Below are 16,968 nucleotides of genomic sequence, written 5' to 3' on the forward strand. Positions count from 1 at the left end.
CCCCTCGGGGACTGGAGTGGCCATACCTGCCCAAAGCGTTTGTAGAAGGAGGCACGGAGCACGTACAGCTCAGGGTTCCTCACATCCTCCTCCGGATCTCTGTTGAGCATCCAGAGGCTCTCTGGGAACTTGTTGAGAGCTGCCAGACACAGTGCTGCAAGAGGAGGCGGGCAGGGCTGGAGGCAGCCCATGGCAGGGCCACCCCAGCCAGACAGCCTCGTGCTGCCCTGGCAAAACACCCTGCGGTGAGGCTGCAGCTCAGCTGCCTGTGTGAAGGCTTCCAGGGCAGTAGAGCTCCTGGTCAAGCAGACACAAGCCCTGCAGAGAAGCCCTGTCAGCGTGGCCACAGGCCGGGGCTGCAGACAGCGGGAGGGGAGCGGTGGCTGACCTGCAGGCCACAGGCTAGGGCCATGCGAGCCAGGCAGGGCTGCTCCCACGCAGACACCACCATGAGCACCTTCCTGGAGTTCAGCATCACTGGCAGGAAGGCCTCTGCCTGCTGCTCATACAGCTCTGCCTGCACCACAGCCAACCCTCAGCCTACGCCAGCACAGCCCAGCCCTACTCAAATTGCCCAGGATCAGCCTGGCAAGAGGTTAGCAGCATCCTGAAGCCAGATGCCAGCATGAGAGCCAGCCTTAATGATGCCGCAGGCCTTAATGATGCCGCCAGCCTTCTCCAGCTCCCAGACTGATGCACCCCTAGCTCTTTAGGGACCCTTTACCCTCTGCAGATCCAGGCTGACGGCTTTCAAATAGCAGGCGATAGCTTCCTCCCACTGGCCACAGAAGCCCAGCCCTTTGAGCCAGCTATGGGCAGGAAAAAAGCCGTGAGCAAAGCCCAGTGACGTGCTGATGGACGGGGAGCTGTCACACAGCCTTGGAAGAAAGCTCTGCTCCACGGACAGGGCCAAGAACCACCCAGAGCTGGAGAGGGGCTGAAGGAAGATGAGGGATCATATACACACACACAGAGCCATACTGCGACGCTTTACGCTGCGGCGGGCACAGCCCCTACGTGGGCGGAGCACGGCCCGCCCTACGCCACCGCCCCGGGCCCGCCCAGCCGCCCGTAAGCAAGATGGCAGCGCTGCCCGTAAGCAAGATGGCGACGGGGGTGAGACGGCATCGGGTCATTGGCGGCGCGCAGGCGTGACGTCACGGGGGAAAGGAGCAGGCGGAGCGATGCTGGCTGCGGAGCTGGCGGGGCGCGCGCGACCGTTCGTCAGCCGGGCGGGGCCGTGCGTCATGGTGGGGCCGGGGAGGCGGGGCCGGGTGTGAGGTGGGGAGCGGGGCTGAGGGGGAGCGGGGAAGACCGGGGCTGTGAGGGGGAGCGGGGGGCACCGGGGCTGAGGGGACCGGGGCTGTGAGGGGGAGCACCAGGGAGACCGGGGCTGGGGGGACCCAGACAGCTGGGGGGGCCGCGGGGGGATCGGGGCTGAGGGGTCGCGGGGCTGTGAGGAGCGGGGCTGAGGGGTGCTGGCGGGGGGAATGAGGCCCGTGGCGGGGGCGGATAGGGCCCTCATGGCGGCCCGGCAGAGCCCTGTTCACACCCGGCGGGCAGGTGGCCGGCCTGGGCAACTACGGGCTGCAGGGGACACGGCACAGCGTGGGCATGGCGGTGCTGGACCGGCTGGCCCGGCAGCTGGCAGTGGCTGAGGGCTGGAGAACGGACAGGCGGTGCTGCGCTGATGTGGCCCTGGCCACAGCCCGTGGCCTGGACCTGGTGCTGCTCAAGCCGCGGAGGCTCATGAACATCAACGGGCTCAGCATCGCCAGTGCGGGTAAGCAGCTCGGTCACCCCTGAAGCCTGCTGTGCCACCAGGCCCTGTGACAGCCCTGCTGTCCCCCTGCGCAGCATGGGTCCCTGCAGCCCCGCTCTGCAGGGTCAGGGCTGGGTGAGTCTGCCTCCTCATTACTTGGGTTGTGTTTCTGTTTCCAAAGCTGAGATCTACAACCTCCACCCAGAAGACATTTACCTGGTTCATGATGACCTGGACAAGGCCCTGGGCAAGGTGGCGATCAAGCTGGGTGGCAGCGCAAGGTACGTCTTAACCCCAGCTCTCTGGTTGAGCGAGCTGGGCTGAGGCCTTGCCATTCCCTCACAGGCACACAGGCCGTTCGTGGCCCCATCCCACCAGCCTGGCAGTGTTTTCAGCCCCAACGCCAGCCCTGGGCCCGATCCCAGTTGCAGAGATGATGGCCGGCTGTTTGGGCAGCCTCCCAGTCCCTGCCCTGGCAGGAAGGGCAGGGAGCCTCCTGGAAGCGGCTGCGGGCTGGATCCAGCCCATTGGTTTCACCACAGGAACTTTTTATAGCACTCTGCCTCCACTCTGCCTGCCCCAGCGCCAGCTCCTGGGTCAGCCTCGAGACATTTAACCTAGGAAATCTTCCACTGCAGGATGGGGCAGGGATGGTACTGGGCCATGGCGCTTGGCCACACATGCACCAGCTGCAGCGAGAGCTGAGACACAGAGAACGTGCTGTCCCAGCCCTGCTTCCCTTGTCCTCCCCAGCCAGCTGCTCTCAGCCCCAGGGGCTGGGTGTTCCTGCAGAGCCAGGGCATGGGGACTGCAGCCCCTGGCTGGGACCACATCCCCAAGTCCCTGCAGCAAGAGACCCCAAGACCATACCATGGTGGGGGGTGTCTCTTACAGACTAACAGTGGGTTTTCTCCTTCTCTCCCAAGGGGACACAACGGAGTCCGATCCTGCATCAGTGCTTTGCACTCCAACGTGAGTGGGCCTCCGTGGAAGGGGATAAATCCTGCCCCCACCTCAATGCATGGCTTGTTGTCCCCCTGCTCCCCTTCTCCTGACTCCCCTCAGACAAGCCCCTGCTCTCTTTCCTTTCCTCCCTTTTCTCCTTCCCTCTGCTTCCCCGAGGGCTGATGTCAGTTTGGCCGCTGTGGAGGACATGGAAACAATTAGCTTGACTGGCTCTGCCAGGCCTGGCAGGAGCCCAAGATCTCAGCACAGCCCAGCAAAAGTCTCTTCCAAAATCATGTTTCTTGGAGCAAGCACTGAAAACCACCTGGAAAACATGAAGGGCTGCTCCTTCACCCCCCCAGCCCCACTTGCAGCACTGTCCCCTTGCCCCAGCTCTCTCTCAGCTGGGTCCTTGAGGTAAAGCTCCTCCAGCTCTTCTTCCTCCCCAGGAGATGACCCGGCTCAGGATCGGCATTGGGCGGCCAGAGGGCAAAGTGACAGTGTCCAGCTATGTCCTGGCTCCATTCAGCGCTGGGGAGCGGGAGAGGCTGGAGCAGGTCCTGGCCCAGGCAGCGACCTGTCTGCTGGAGCACATCCTGCAGAGGAGAGCACGTGCCGGGGAGCCAGGGGACAGGGGCTGACGCTAACGCCGGGGGACCTCCGTGGACGATGGACAGGGTCCTGCAGACTCTCCGGGGTGACCGTGGTGCAGAGCTGGCCCTGCTGGGCAGCCTGGCCGGGTGCTGGGGCAGCCCCCGACCATCCCCACACAGATCAGGGCAGCTCGTGTCCCACTCAAAGCCCTGCAGTGGCTTTGTATGGCTGCCACAGAAATTAAACAAACCCTTGCCCCTGGCTCTCCCCTGCTCCTGCCTCTGTCCCTTGCGCCACTGGCTGAATTTGGGCAGTCTCTGGTTCTCTGCAGCTCAAATCGGTGTTCCCATCCCTGTTCCACCAGCCCAGGCTGGAAGGAAACTTCCAGTGAGAAGTGATGGGAGCAACTTCCACAGGTTCCAAAACCACTCCGATTTTGTTGAGAAAAAGCACGAGTCACTTGGAATCTCGTAGCTCAGCAGCACACAAGGCTGAGCTCCTACTGAGCTGCAGCAAGTTTCAGGGTTGGCCTCATATTTTTGAGTTAGGTGGTTTTAAGCCAGAACCTTGGAGTTTCCAACAGCTGGAGGAGTTCTGGCTCTTCCTTGCAGACCCATTTTAGGTCTCACAGCAGACAGGGCAGCCCAAGAAGCGGGGTCTCCCCACCACCGCAGCTTCCCAAAGGCCCTGAGCTCTGCCAGCATGTCCTGTCAGCTGCATACCCTGCAAGCGTGGCTGCACCGAGAGCACCCGCACGGGCAGCTCCTTGCCTGCATCCCAGCGGGCACTGGAACAAGTGCTGGGACCCTTGCTGGGTCACACGTGCCGCTCCTTGCCTGCATCCCAGCGGGCACTGGAACAAGTGCTGGGACCCTTGCTGGGTCACACGTGCCACTGCTGCTGCTCCCTTCCTCAGCTTCAGCTGGCACCAGACCTTCCGCTCCGTCCCCAGCTCCTGAGATCCCCCCATAGCATCGAGGCTACCTGCAGCCAGGGGAGCAAAGGTGTCCCCACCCTGCCATCACCTCTCCACCCTGCTGTGTCACTCATGCCTGTACTGGCTGGGACCCTGTAGTTGCAGGCCATGCACTTGGCCATCTCCTTTCCACTGTTCTCCAGTAGATCCACTTGTATCTTCAGGTCCCACGTGATCTCCTGGAGCTGGTTGTTCTCCTTCAGGAGGTCCTTGCTGTAGCTGTTCATCCTGCCCCTGGAGCTTGTGATGGTCTCAGACATCCTGCTGTGGATCTTGGCTACTGAGGCTTCCACCCACTGCTACATCACCTTCATCAAGCTGTGGGGAGAAGGGGGGGCACAGCCCCCCAAGCCCTGGGTAAAGGCAGCAACCCACTGTCCCGGGACTAACCCCAGCAGCTGCTCCAGGGCCAAAAGGGGCAGCCAGCTGCCAGGCAGGGTGGAGAAAGGCGGCAGCTCTGGGGTCCCGGCAGGAGCTCACATCTCCCTAGCTCACCCAGACTAGAGCTAGTTGCAGCGTTTTTAAGGAAATTGTTCCTCCACCCCAGGAAAAAAGAAAACAGTTTTCAACTGAACGTCACCCTGCTGAGGAGCAGAGGTTTAGCACCAAACAAGCCCAGGCTCTCAGAAAGCAAAGTGTCCTCCAGAGCTGGCCACAAAGGTGACAGATGCCGGAGCCCAGCAGGACTCGGCTGTGCATCTCGGTGCTCAAGCTGCTGTCGGGTTTTCAGTCCCAAGGCCAAACCCTCCACTGAGAACACCAGCACCAGTGAAGGAAATAATTTCCATCAGCATTCCCAGGGAGAGCCAAACTCCATGGAAATGCCACCCACCTTTTCACCCCCGGGCCCCAAGGGAGAGCTCTGTCTCCCACCCCACCTTCCCCCATTACAGATTTCATTCCCAAAGCCAGAGGAACCACCAGACCCTCACCACCACAGCTCCAAGGCTGGTGATCCCAGCAGGGTATGCCCTGGGGACGTTACATGGGGCAATGCCACCCGGCAGAGCCAGCACCCAGCACGTCAGCTCAAACACAGTCCGCTTTAATCCTCCCTGGGCTCCAGTCCAGACACGGCACAGGCAAAGGACAAACTCAGTTGGTGGCAGGAGGCCATGTGTGCCACCGCGGGAGCCAGCCCCTGGCCTGAAACACTCCCCAAAGTCCAAACCAGTGGGAGATGGTAGAGTTGGCATTGCTAAGGGCAGTCCTGGACACACGTCCCCAGCAGAGACGGAGCACAGTGCTTCCCCAGTCCCTCTGCCTGGCAGGGAAAGGGCTCTCCAGGAGCCCTGGGGACAAATCCTGCCTTGGGTGGATTCACAACGTGCAGATTCAAAGGACCCTGGGGGGATCCAGCCAGGGCGGCTGTGTCTCAAACAGGAGCGGGCAGGATCAGGCCACTGGCCCACGGTGCTCCCAGCTGGGTCACAATCCCTCGTCCCTAGGAGGCAAGGATGCAAACATTAGCAGTCAAGGCAGGAGCAGCCCCGACACGTTCACGCCTGCAGTACAGGGTTGTTTTCCAGCCTCCCCCGGTCTGGCTGCTCCCGGGGAGGCTCTGCTGCCAGCACAAGCAACCTCAGACAGGGAAAGTGTGACCCGGCATTAACCATGGCGGTGCTGCCTTGGGGCCAAGCGAGTGCGGGAGCTCGCCTGCCTGCATGGCCGCCCTGCAGAGACACAGTCCTAGGGAGACCCGCTTTGGGGGTCAGCAGACAGCCCCAGAGTAAAATGTTCCTGTGAGATGCTCCCAGCTCTCTCCAAGCTAGAGTGACTTCTGCAGGAGGTGAAGGAGCATTGTCCCTTCCTCGTTTGAGGGGCTGGGGAGCAGCAAGACCCAGTCCCTTCCAGCCCCACGCAGCCCCACATGGGACATCTGTGTCCCCATCCCTTTTCCTCCCTGGAAGAGAAGGTCTCATCTCCATTCCCTGATGCTTTGACTCTGATGGGGAGAGCTGCTGCAGCACAGCAAAAAGAAACTGGGCAGCCGACACATCCCAAAACAGTGGTCGCAGGGAGATGCCTCCCAGCCGCTCCGTCCCCTATCCCCGTCCCCACATGTGTGGGTCCCATGGCTTCGCTCACCCTCAGAGCTCATCACGGGCAGTGGAGCGGAGATGGCTGGCACCGCCTCGTGAGTCCCTCAGGGTCTTCTGTGAGCCAGCCCAGTCAGTCTTCTTGGTATCGTCATCCCAGATGGTGGAGGTCTCAGTGTCGCTCAGCCAGTTGCTGTCCCCAGCGTAGTGGGTGGGATAAACCAGGAGGGGGTGAGCCGAAAACACCAGCAAGTCCCGGGGAGTGAAGTGCCGCTTGTAATCCTCGCTGGGGAAAGCGGAGCAGACCCAGGAAGAAAAATTGGCTTACAGAGCACAGCCCAGTGGAGAAAAAAGGGCTGGGAAAGCCGTAACCGACCACTCGGGGAAGGCACCGTGTGGGGCAGGTGATGAGGAGGGACACAGGGAACCAGGGATGGGGGTCTGGGGAAGGCAGCCGAGCTGGGGGACTGTCCCACACCACTGCTGCCTGCAGAGCCCAGCTGGGGAGGGACTGCAGAGGGACTGCAAAGGGAACGGGACCCATCTCTCCCCACCAGCCTCAGTGGCATGGGGCAGGTCCTAGTGCCGAGGTCTCTGGTACAGCATCCTGCTGGCCGGGCCCCGGCTGGTCTGAGGCCAGGGCTGTCTGGTGCTGTTGTCCTGGCAAGCACAGGACACCCAGCTGCTCCTGGTTCACATCCAGAGCACTAATCTGCCCCTCCATCCACCTCCAGCCTCCCTTTTACCTCCTAATCCCTCTTGCGCCATCCTGCTCGCTGGTTTTCCCACCCACTCTCCCCGGGGACACCTGGCCACCGGTGCTTGCCCACCCCCTAACTTGCCTCCCCCTCCCCAGACACAGCCTTGCTGCTGACCCCGCCTGGGGAGAGGGGCAGGGAGGTGCCCCAGGATTGGGCTGAGACCCACAACCAGGGGCAGGGGTCCAAACAGCCCCAGGGTACAGGGGGCTGCTCCCCCCTCGCCATGGGGCCAAGACCCCCGTGTGGGACCAGCATCGAGCCCCAGCTCCATCCCCACCACCGTGTCCCCCCTCCCTGCGCTGGCAAAGGGCCATTTTCCAGCGGCCGGCGGCCAGGCAGCGGCTGGTGGGGAATGAGCTCATGCTACAGATGTTTTCCTCCAGCATGAGTAACCCAGGGAGGGGGGGAACGGGGTGGGACGGTGACGGTGGAGAAGAAACACATGCTGTCTTGCCGGCATGGCCATGCTGCTCCATCAACACCCCTCCTGCACCCCCTGCTCCTTACTTGGGGTGCTTGTCGTACATGATGGGCAGGAACTCATCCACCGGCAGCATTTTGGAGAGGGGTTCGGCAGCTAGCAGCTTCTGTGCCCCACGGCGGGAGATGGCGTAGGCCAGCGTCCAGTACGAGTACCCAGCCACCACCAGGTTTCGGACACCCTCCACAGGTGCCTCATCCTCCGCATTCACCTGCTTCCTCCCCAGGTAGCTGTGGGGCAGCTGGCAAGCCATGAGAGCCGGCCCCAGGGACCCCCACCCCACATCCCCCCCAGCCCCAGCACCTACATGAGGTCCCAGTCCTGCTGCACCCCCTCCAGCTCCTCCATCAGCCGCTGCAGCCGTGCTGGGAAGGCAGCCTCAAAGCGCACATCGTCCTCGAAGACCACCGACCGCTCCAGCCCCCGAGACACGATCTGTTGGGAGGGGGCAGAGGTGCAAACCCATCCCAGCACCACGCTGGTCCATACTGGACCACACTGGGTCCGCTCACCCTGCAGGACAACCCTCTCCCCAGGTCCTCCAGAGACCTGGTGATGCTCTGGGGTCCCTGCCCTGTTCTGGTGGCCCTTAGGGATCCCATGGCCCCCGCGGCCCCATACCTCCTTCCAGATGTTGTAATGGCTGAGGAAGCAGCCAACCTCGCCCTTGGTGAGCGTGCGGCCAGAGAAGGGGTCGTAGTACCCAGGGAGCAGGTCCACCCCCAGCACCTTGATGTCGCTGCTGTTGAGGGTGCTGCAAGGTGTGGGGCTGCATCAGCAAGGTGTGTCCCCCCAGCCACCCCCATCTCCTCCCCAGGGTCACACTGGGAACCTGGCAGAGTAGGGACATGTGTTCCCCCCCACGGTCACCTCCCATCCACAGCATCCACCACCCGTGGGGCGATCTCCAGCTCCCGCAGGGACGCCAGCATCCGCTGGCGCCGGTCCGGCCTCCGCACCAGGTTGATGAGGAAGATCTGGGGAGGAAGGGGAGAGCCCCACCAAGGGGCAATATTATCACAGTGGGGGACACAGCCTGCCCGGCCACTGCAGGATGGGGGATAGAGGGCTTGGCCAAAGCCCACAGCAGGCTTTGTCGTGGACAGATGCAGCCAGAGGGATGGACAGGGGGCACTTACTTCATCAAAGCCCATTTTTGTGAGCGGCCTGGGGAGGAGGGAAATGTGCCTGGAGCGCTGCATGGGGGGGCCATCCACTGTGGAGAGAGGGGACACCTCTTTGGTGGAGCCCAGACCCCCCTGGCCAGGAACCATGGCCAACAGCCCTGCCCTGGGGACCGGCACTGGGTCCCCATCACCTCTGGGGTGGGGAACACCTCAGGGACCCCACTGCCCGCGGGTGCTCACCCATGGCCTCCAGCGTGAGATGCACAAAGTTGGCATGTTCGTCCTCCAGCGTCTGGTGGGCCTTCACGGGGACGTTGATGTAGCCAAAGCGCTGCTGGTTGCACACATGGACCTCCGCGCCTGCGGGGTGGGACGGGTGAGCACTGCAGCCCCCCCAAGCCCCCCACCCCTGGCTCCCCCCGCCTCACCGGCCGCCTGGCAGGAGTAGGCAAAGACAATGATATCATCGAAGGCCCAGGTGTAGTTGGGATGGGGTGGGTAGAAAGCCAACCGCGACGTCTCCTCCTTCCGCAGGTCGATCAGGAAGGTGGCGTAGACCATGGGGACAGAGAAGCAGCCCACCCGCTGCCGGTTCTTGGTGGGGAAGTAGTCAGCTGTCCGGCGGTAGTACCCCTGCAGCACACTGGCATGATGCCTCCATGGTGGGGGGCTCTTCCACCATGGGGGAGTCCCCTTCCCCAGGGCTTTCCGGGGACGTACCTGGGGCGTGATGCCACACCAGAAGTTGGAGTAGAAGGTCTGTGAGTCCAGCATGGGGGCCACCACCGACTTGTTCTGCGCCATGAGAAACTTGAGGGTCTGATTGTTGGTCAGAATGCTGTCGGTGTCCACAAACTGGGGGGACAGCACAGGTCCTGGAGGTGTGGGGACACCCACCTCGGCTCCCACCCCGCCAGTGCCCTACGTCCCTTACCAAGATGTAGTCTGCCTGCTGCTCCCGGGCATAGGTCAGAGCCTCCTGCTTCAGTCTCATCAGGTTCTCGTAGCGTTTGTCACTCCAGTGCTTGGGGCCGAGCTCGTCAGGGTAGGCGCTGGGTGCGGGGGAGGCAGGGGTTAATCCCGCTCACTGGGAACGCACAAACTCGGTGCATGCTGCTGCATGCCAGCTGGCTGAGTCAGCCCAGCTCTGCCTCGCCGCTGGCTCCTCCTGGCAGCGTCCCCGGCTGGGGAATGGGGTGCTGCTCCGGGAGCCCCTCCCAGCCTGCACCCCCCTGCCCCGACACCTCCCCAGCCTCACCTGGGCTCCTCCTGCACCTTCCAGGCCACCGAGTGATAGTCCTTCCCCACCGCCCCCAGCCACTCCTGCAGCATCGCCGTCGTGTTGTCCAAGTTGTGGTCTGTCGCACACCTGGGGTGGGGAGACATTAGTCCCCAGGGGTCCTCCCAAAAAGGGACAACCACAGCCCCCTCCCCATGCTAGAAACACTCCTGGAGCCAAGAGGCTGAGCCAGCGATGGACTCGCTTGGGAATGTAACGTGTAATTTGAAGGAGCCGAGGAGCGAGGGGAACGCGAATGGGTAATTTCTTTCCCTGCGCTGTCCCACGGCTCTCACCCCCAGTCCCTGCAGCCCAGCAGCAGCCCGGGCCGTGCTCTCCCCATCCCAGCCCTGCAGCTGCCCGCCGTGAACAGCGTTGGAGCGCAGAGGCTTCGTCCCCCACCCGTGCAGCCTGCTGTGCCCCGCAGCAGCCCTGTGCACCCCGCCGCATCCCGCAGCTCCAGCGGCCGGAGGAAAGGCCCCCGGCAGCAAAAGTCTCCCTCCCCAAACCTTCCCCTGCCATGCACAGCTGCTGTCCCCAACGCTCCCATCCAACTTCTCAACGATGCTCGCAGGAACCCGCTGCAGATGGGGCTGAGCCCCACGTTGCACCGGGGGTGATCCCCAAGTCTCCAGCGACCTCGGCCTGTCGCAGAACCCCCAAATAGCCCCCCAGGCACTGGTGTCACGAGGACCCCCTCCCCAGGATGTGGGGGACAAGGCAGGACCTGCCCCTGCTCCAGCTCCTGGCTGTGCAGGCAGCTGGCGAAGAAATCAGACGCTCTTGAAACACCCCCCAGGGCCCTTGGCTGGGGGGTCCCGGAGGCAAAGGCGAGGACTCCCCACTCCCAGCAGGTGCCCCTCACCCCAGCCCGGCCACTCTTGCCAGGACACCCCCCCCCCCCCGCCAGCCCCTGTCTCGGCCCCCCACAAAAGCAGCTGCAGAAAAGTTTCCGACAAGCTCAGGCGAGACACGGCGGCGGTGGAGGGGCAAGGAAGAGGAGGGACGGGGGCTCCTCTCCCCACCACCCTCCCCAGCACAGTAAAAAGGAGTTTGGGGGTGTCTGTGGGGAAGGGGGACTGGAGCCAAACCCTGCCAGCCCCATGGCTTCGGGAGGGGAAAGGTGGGGGTCCTGTCGCCTCACCGCAGGGCAGCACCCAGCCCCTCCCGGGTCCCATACCCAGGGCAGAACCACCCCTCACCCTTTGGGGCTGGAGGGGCTGTTACCACCAGGGAACCCGTCCCCTCAGGGTCCCCATTCCCCCCCCAGGCCCCCATTCCCTCGGATCTCCATTCCCTCCATCCAGTCCCCTGTTACTCCAAGATCACCCCGAGTTCCCAATCCCCCCACTCTCCCCAGCTCCCTATATCCATCCCCTCATTGTCCTTTGGGTCCCCACGACCCCCGGCTCCCCATTTCCCTCACAGTCCCCCAAGACCCCCGTTCCCTCCCAGCATCCCCATTCCCCCGGGGCTCCCCATTACCCCCGGGTCCCTGTGACCCCAGCATCCCGGCTCCCCCCGGGCTCCCCATTCCCCCACAGCCCCCTCCTCCCCCCGGATCCTTGCTACTCCCCGCACCCCGGGGTCCCGGCTCCCCCCAGGGTCCCCGCTCCCTCACCACAGGGCGATGCTCCCCGCGGGATAGTCCATGCGCTCCAGGGCTCCCAGGCAGTGCGGCAGCGAGTGCTGCGCGTTACGGGCCAGGAGGGCGAGCACCACCCGCGGGGGGACCGGGCCGGACCCGGTGCCGGTGCCCAGCAGCAGGAGCAGGGCGCAGAGCAGCCCCACGGCGCCCATGGCGGCGGCGGGCGGGGAAGGGGCGGGCTGAGACCCGCCGCGCTCAGCGCACCCCCTGCCCCCGCCCCCGGCCCGGCCCCGCCGCCGCCGCTGCGAGCCCCGGGGGCGGGTTTGGGTTGGGTTTCTTTAAATAAAGCCGATATCGGTAAACAGCCCCGCACAGCCCACGGCCGGGGACGGGAGGCCGGGGGACACCCCCGGTACCCACCCCCTCCCCGAGGATGCTCCTGGGCATCCCCGTGTGCCCCCTGCCAGCTCGGGGTCGGGTCCCTCGTGGTGCCCGGCACGGTGTGGGTGATGGGGAAGCGGATGAGTGGGCAAGTGGCCCGGGAGGGGCCTCATGGCTGGAGGGGCTTATGGCCAGAGGGGCTTGTGGCCAGGTGGCTCGTAGCCAGAGGGTTTATGGTCAGGGGAGTTCAAGGCTAGGGGGGCTTGGGGCTGAGGGGGGCTTGTGTCCAGGGTGGGTCATGGCCGGGGCAGGGGGGGGGGGTCATGGCTCTCCACCATCACAGGCCAAGGCAGCCCACTCCACTGAGCCACGTCCCACCCAGGCTGCCCCCCATGGCTGACCATCCGCAGCCCCCCGGGCATGTCTGACACGTGTCCGAGCCGCAGGCAGCCCCGGGACCTTTGGGACATTTGGCCGAAACCACTAGTTAACCACCCAATCCGTAAATACTGCAGTCAGCTCCAGGAGCAAGCGCAGCCTGGGAGGAGGCCGCAGCCTGGGGAGCAACAACTCCGTGCACCCCACCAGCGGTGCTGGGCACCCCTCGCTGCGGTGGCACTGGAGCCCTGGCGAGTGGCCGGTGTCTCGTGTGGCCAAACCTGCACCCACCCGCAGCGGGGCGAGGGCCCGGCCAGGCGGCTGCTCTCGCTGGCTTCCCACGCTGTCCCCTCACTCCCAGGGGTCCTCCAGGAGGGCTCTGGCAGGGTGCAGCAAGGGGGTCGGGGGAAGAACATTTCTAGCAGCACCTGAAAGAAGCAACAGAGGCGGGGGGGGGGGGGGGGGGGCACACGGGGAGCACCAGGGAGTCCTGTGGCAGCTGTAAGGAGAGAAAAACTGTTTACAGCCTGAGCTCAGACAAGTATTTCGGGGAAGGGCTCCGTGCCAGCATTGCTGGGCGCTCCCCGGCAATGCAGAGGAGCCCAGGGGAGCAGGACCCCAGGAGCCGAGCACAGCCGGACCCCACCCGTGTGTGGACCCCACCCGCGTGTGCCCCCCCATGGAGGGCTGGGCCGGGGGGAGTCCCTGTCCCCTGCGCAGGACCCCCCGAGCGCGGCCCCGCGGCCCGGGAAGGGATTAAGCCGGAGGAAGGGCCGCAGAGTGGCGGGGATGCCCGCGCAGCCCACAGCTGGCGCCGTCCCGCGGGGACACCCCCCCGCCGGCGTCTGCCCCCCCCCGCAGCCCGGCCCCGCGCCTGGCCTGGCCGCTGCTGCCACCTCCCGGCACGGCGCGGTACGGCCGGGAGCAGCCGGGTACGGGTGGCTCGGTGGGCTGTCGGGGGCTCCAGGGTCCATCAGAGTCGGCTCCCTGTATCCCCACATCCCTGCGTCCCTGCCTTTCTTCATACCTGCATCCCTTTGCTCCTACATCCCTGCATCCCCCCACCATCCCTGCCGCCCCTTGCTCCCACATCCCTGCAGCCCTTCCCATCTTCATCCCTGCAGCCCTTCCCCTCTTCATCCCTGTATCCCTTCCCCTCTTCATCCCTGCAGCCCTTCACCCCTATATCCCTGCATCCCTGCTCCTCTTCATCCCTGATTCTCTACGTCCCCACATCCCTCTATCCCTAAGTCCCTCCATCCCTGCAGCCCCTCCTGGGGGTCACTGACAGCCCTGCCCTGCCCTCGGCACCTAGGAAGGGCAGAGAGGGATTTCAGCGCAGCAGATAACAGGATTTTCAGAGGCCTAGCTCCCAGAGAGGCCAAGCAGGGCAGCTCCCAGCCTGCAGACTGGTATGACACCCTGCAGACCCTTGACACCCCACACCACACTGGGGCCGGGGGATCCCGAGCCTGGCTGTGCCCTGGCCCGGGCTGGGATGCTGCTCCATGAGCAAGAGCAACACCTGGCTACTGCCAGCAATTTTTTTCCCACTAAAAAACCCCTGCTGTGTGCTCAGCTCCCGCTGTCCCCTGCCCCAGGGACACAACATCCCTGGCCTGGTGTGGTTCGGCCACCCGTGCACAGCCACGGCCCCGCTGCCCTGGCCACAGCCCGCACCAATACTCCCTGGCCGTGGGCTCAGGGACCAGGGAGGGAGAAACTGCCCCATCTGCAGGCCCACCACCCTGGGGCAGGCAGAGGAAGGGGCTGCCTGCACCCTGACTTGGGGAAACTGAGGCACAGACCAATGTAATGTGTAGCACACAGATAGGCCGGCACTGGCAGAGGGACAAAGCACCCTGTGCCCGGCCTTGCAAGCTCAGCTGGGGTCAGAATTATCCCTGCCTTTGCAGCCAGCTTTGCAGCCTGCCTTCTCACCGCAACCTGGGTGCCGCAGAGCTCATGACGGACCCTCGGAGCCTGCTGTGGGCCGAGCGACACCTCACAAGCAGCTTTGACCATGCAATGATTAAAAAAAAACACAAGCAAGCTTGGGGAGAAGGTGGAAATGGAGGTTACCTGCCAGGGCACCCACTGTGTGGTCCTCGGGGTGACGACCCACCCAGCTCCATGCTGCTGCTCAGCACCTCCATCCCCACCACTCTGCTAGCACAGGGCCGTGACAGCCCCCGCGCCCCAGGAGCAGGACTAGTAGGTGGGTGGCCAGTCCCCACAGGGCTCAGGATGTCCCCACAGGGCTCAGGGCGTCCCCATGGCTCCATGCCCCTGTGGTGATACCTGTAACACAGAGCCAACGTCAGGCCCAAAAGCATCCCACCTGGAAAAGCATCCCATCCCCACAGTGCTGGCCAGTGATGTTTCCAGCAGTACATTTTCTTTTTTTTTACAGGAAAAAGTTGCTTTTGGACCCAGTACTGAGGTTTTTGGCCACCTCCTGCCTCTCTCCACCTTGTCCTTGAAATTTTCTAGGATTTTAAACAAAGCCTTTAAAAAGCTCCAGGTTCCTCAAATGTCACATTTTTCTGCTTTAAAAGGCTCAGGTTTGGTTGCAGAAAACAAATACACACACACACGCGCGCGCGCGTATATATAAATACAGAGATTCTACATGTATGTGTGTGGCCAGGGGGTTGGAAAAGTCCCCCAGCCATCAACAATTTTTTTTTAGACTTATTTCACAAGAAAAAGCATTCTGGGGGCCGACCAGCTCCCCAGGTCCATGGTGTTCCTGGTTGCCCCTGGGTGCCCCCGGGGGGGGTCCCTGCTCCCACTCCATGACACTGCCTGAGTGACACCGTCCCCTCCAGACCAGTGCCCTGCCTTGTCCAGCCTCACAACCCCAGCCCAGTTACAGGTGGGGAAACTGAGGCACAGAGCCCGCGCAGGCTCTCTGTGGCTGCCCAGCCAGCTGGAACTCTGGACCTGAGGGAGTGCCCGTGACCCCGCCATGCTCCCTGCCCTGTGAGCCCCTCATCCCAAGCTGTTCCGGCTGTTCCAGCTGTTTTCACCACTCTCCAGCTGTTGGGTAGCTCAGGAGGCCGGCGTTCCCCTCCCAGCTGGGTTTTCCTTCCAGGTCTCTGCTAAACCCATTGCATCCGCAGGCGCCACTCCGCTTTCCTCCTCGGCAGGCTGCTCCCATGGCGGGCAAAAACAACAGATCTTCCCACCCGGAAAAATCCAGGGGGATTTTGGCCACCCGGGGGGATTTTGGCCCACCCAAGAGATGCTCTGCCAGAGGAGCTGGAGGCCGGCAGGAGCAGCATCCGCATCGTGGCTGGTGGAGACAGAGAGTGCCATGGTGAAAGGGGCAGACACGTGCCACTGGCCCTGGCACCCACTGGGCTGCGTCTCCCCCACACCTTGGCCAGTGGGGAGACAGCCTGGGGTGTTCCTGGTGGGCTGCGAACATCAGGGAGGGAGAAGCCTCCCCCGGGGCCCCTCTTCGTGCCCAACTGGGAGCACATAGTGTGCAGGATGCTCTGCTCCACCTGCAAGGCACTGCCACGCTTTGAGCCACGTTCAAATCACACGGGCACATCCCTCCTGGGTGGCGCAGCCAGATCAGCCCCAAAATGGTCCCTTTTCTCCCAGGCTGGACCACATCTCCCAGCATCAGAGCCAGCAGTGTCCTGAGCCAGCGTCCCCTAGCTCTGGGTGTCAAAGGGGACCCCGGGCATCCGTCAGCACTGGGAGCAGGCAGAAGGATGCCCCCCTCAGCAAGGGGAAACTGAGGCAGGAGGCCAACGCCATGCTGGCCAGCCCCGCTGTGCAGGGAGAGGCCGTGCACCCTGCTGGGACTGCACCCCAGGGGTGATGGGGAGCCACTCTCCATCCTCCCCACTGCACCCTCTCAGAGGGACAGCGATGGAGGGGTACCCTGACAGGACAGGTCCCCCCCATGATGCAACAACCCGTGCACTCCCATCCCCTCCCTCCTCTCCTCCCCAGTGGGGCTGGCGGCCGGTCCCTGTCCCAACCCAGGGCAGCTGTGATCAAAAACAAAGCTGTGCCCTTGGGCACAATACCCTTCTGTCCCCCCCCTCCCCAGATGCTGACCGCCGGGGTGGGCAGTGGCCGGGCTGGAGGTGTCGAGGGGCCATGCCAGGCCCCCGCTGGCAGGGGACAATGTTGGCAGTGATGGAGAGTAGGTATTTCAAAAGGTTTTGTTTTCGGGTTGACCCGCCGAGCCGGCGTGACCCCGCAGCCCCCCACCCAGCCCTGCTCCTCCGTCCCAATAGAAACCGGCCACATTCCTGACCTCGGGGGGGGGGGGGGAGAAGTTTCAAACCTCCCCGGGGAAGGAGACAATGGGGGTGTCAGGGCCGTGATTTAGGAGGGGGGGCTCTTTCCATCACAAAGGCGAGACAAAGGCGCTCGGTGCTGGGAAAGGGGCTTCGGCGGCGGCTCAGGAGCGGGGCCGTGGTATTGTGCCTGGCCAGCCGGCCTCGGCGGCAGGGCAGCCAGGGCCCACCGGGTCCCATTGGTTCCCATCGGGTGCCACTGGGTGCCACCAGGTCCCATTGTGTCCCACCAGACTCTCCATCCCAGCCCCTACCACAGCCCTCCCCACGGCCACCCTGGGGACCAGGGCCTGGTGCCTTTGTGGGTGTCACCGTCCCCCATGGCAGGAGGG

At 63.8% G+C, this 16,968-nt stretch overlaps 2 protein-coding genes across 5 annotated transcripts; one reads left to right on the top strand and one right to left on the bottom strand.

Moving 5' to 3' along the window:
• The first annotated feature begins 1,183 nt into the window (after positions 1–1,183).
• PTRH1 (peptidyl-tRNA hydrolase 1 homolog) lies at positions 1,184–3,586 on the top strand. 3 transcript variants are annotated; one of them, XM_054848725.1, is made up of 5 exons: positions 1,184–1,240; positions 1,539–1,783; positions 1,944–2,043; positions 2,689–2,734; positions 3,157–3,586. In XM_054848725.1, exons 1-5 carry the CDS (start codon positions 1,185–1,187, stop codon positions 3,346–3,348), a joined length of 639 nt encoding a protein of 212 aa, XP_054704700.1. In that variant the 5' UTR covers position 1,184; the 3' UTR covers positions 3,349–3,586. The 3 variants fall into 3 exon arrangements, with proteins under 3 accessions (XP_054704700.1, XP_054704701.1, XP_054704702.1); XM_054848726.1 differs by having other exon boundaries at positions 1,185–1,250; positions 1,564–1,783; XM_054848727.1 differs by having other exon boundaries at positions 1,204–1,240; positions 1,564–1,783.
• Positions 3,587–5,304: 1,718 nt separating this feature from the next.
• Positions 5,305–11,844, bottom strand: CERCAM (cerebral endothelial cell adhesion molecule). 2 transcript variants are annotated; one of them, XM_054849207.1, is made up of 13 exons: positions 11,586–11,844; positions 9,944–10,054; positions 9,620–9,737; positions 9,406–9,540; positions 9,114–9,318; positions 8,926–9,045; positions 8,698–8,774; positions 8,429–8,535; positions 8,180–8,312; positions 7,866–7,993; positions 7,585–7,788; positions 6,366–6,602; positions 5,305–5,721 (listed from the first exon to the last, which is right to left on the bottom strand). In XM_054849207.1, exons 1-12 carry the CDS (start codon positions 11,762–11,764, stop codon positions 6,368–6,370), a joined length of 1,752 nt encoding a protein of 583 aa, XP_054705182.1. In that variant the 5' UTR covers positions 11,765–11,844; the 3' UTR covers positions 5,305–5,721; positions 6,366–6,367. The 2 variants fall into 2 exon arrangements, with proteins under 2 accessions (XP_054705182.1, XP_054705183.1); XM_054849208.1 differs by lacking the exon at positions 11,586–11,844 and having other exon boundaries at positions 9,620–9,772; positions 9,944–10,017.
• Between the last annotated feature and the right edge of the window lie 5,124 nt (positions 11,845–16,968).

This window comes from Grus americana, chromosome 20 (genome assembly GCF_028858705.1).
Source record: "Grus americana isolate bGruAme1 chromosome 20, bGruAme1.mat, whole genome shotgun sequence".
In the NCBI taxonomy this organism is placed as follows: Eukaryota; Metazoa; Chordata; class Aves; order Gruiformes; family Gruidae; genus Grus; species Grus americana.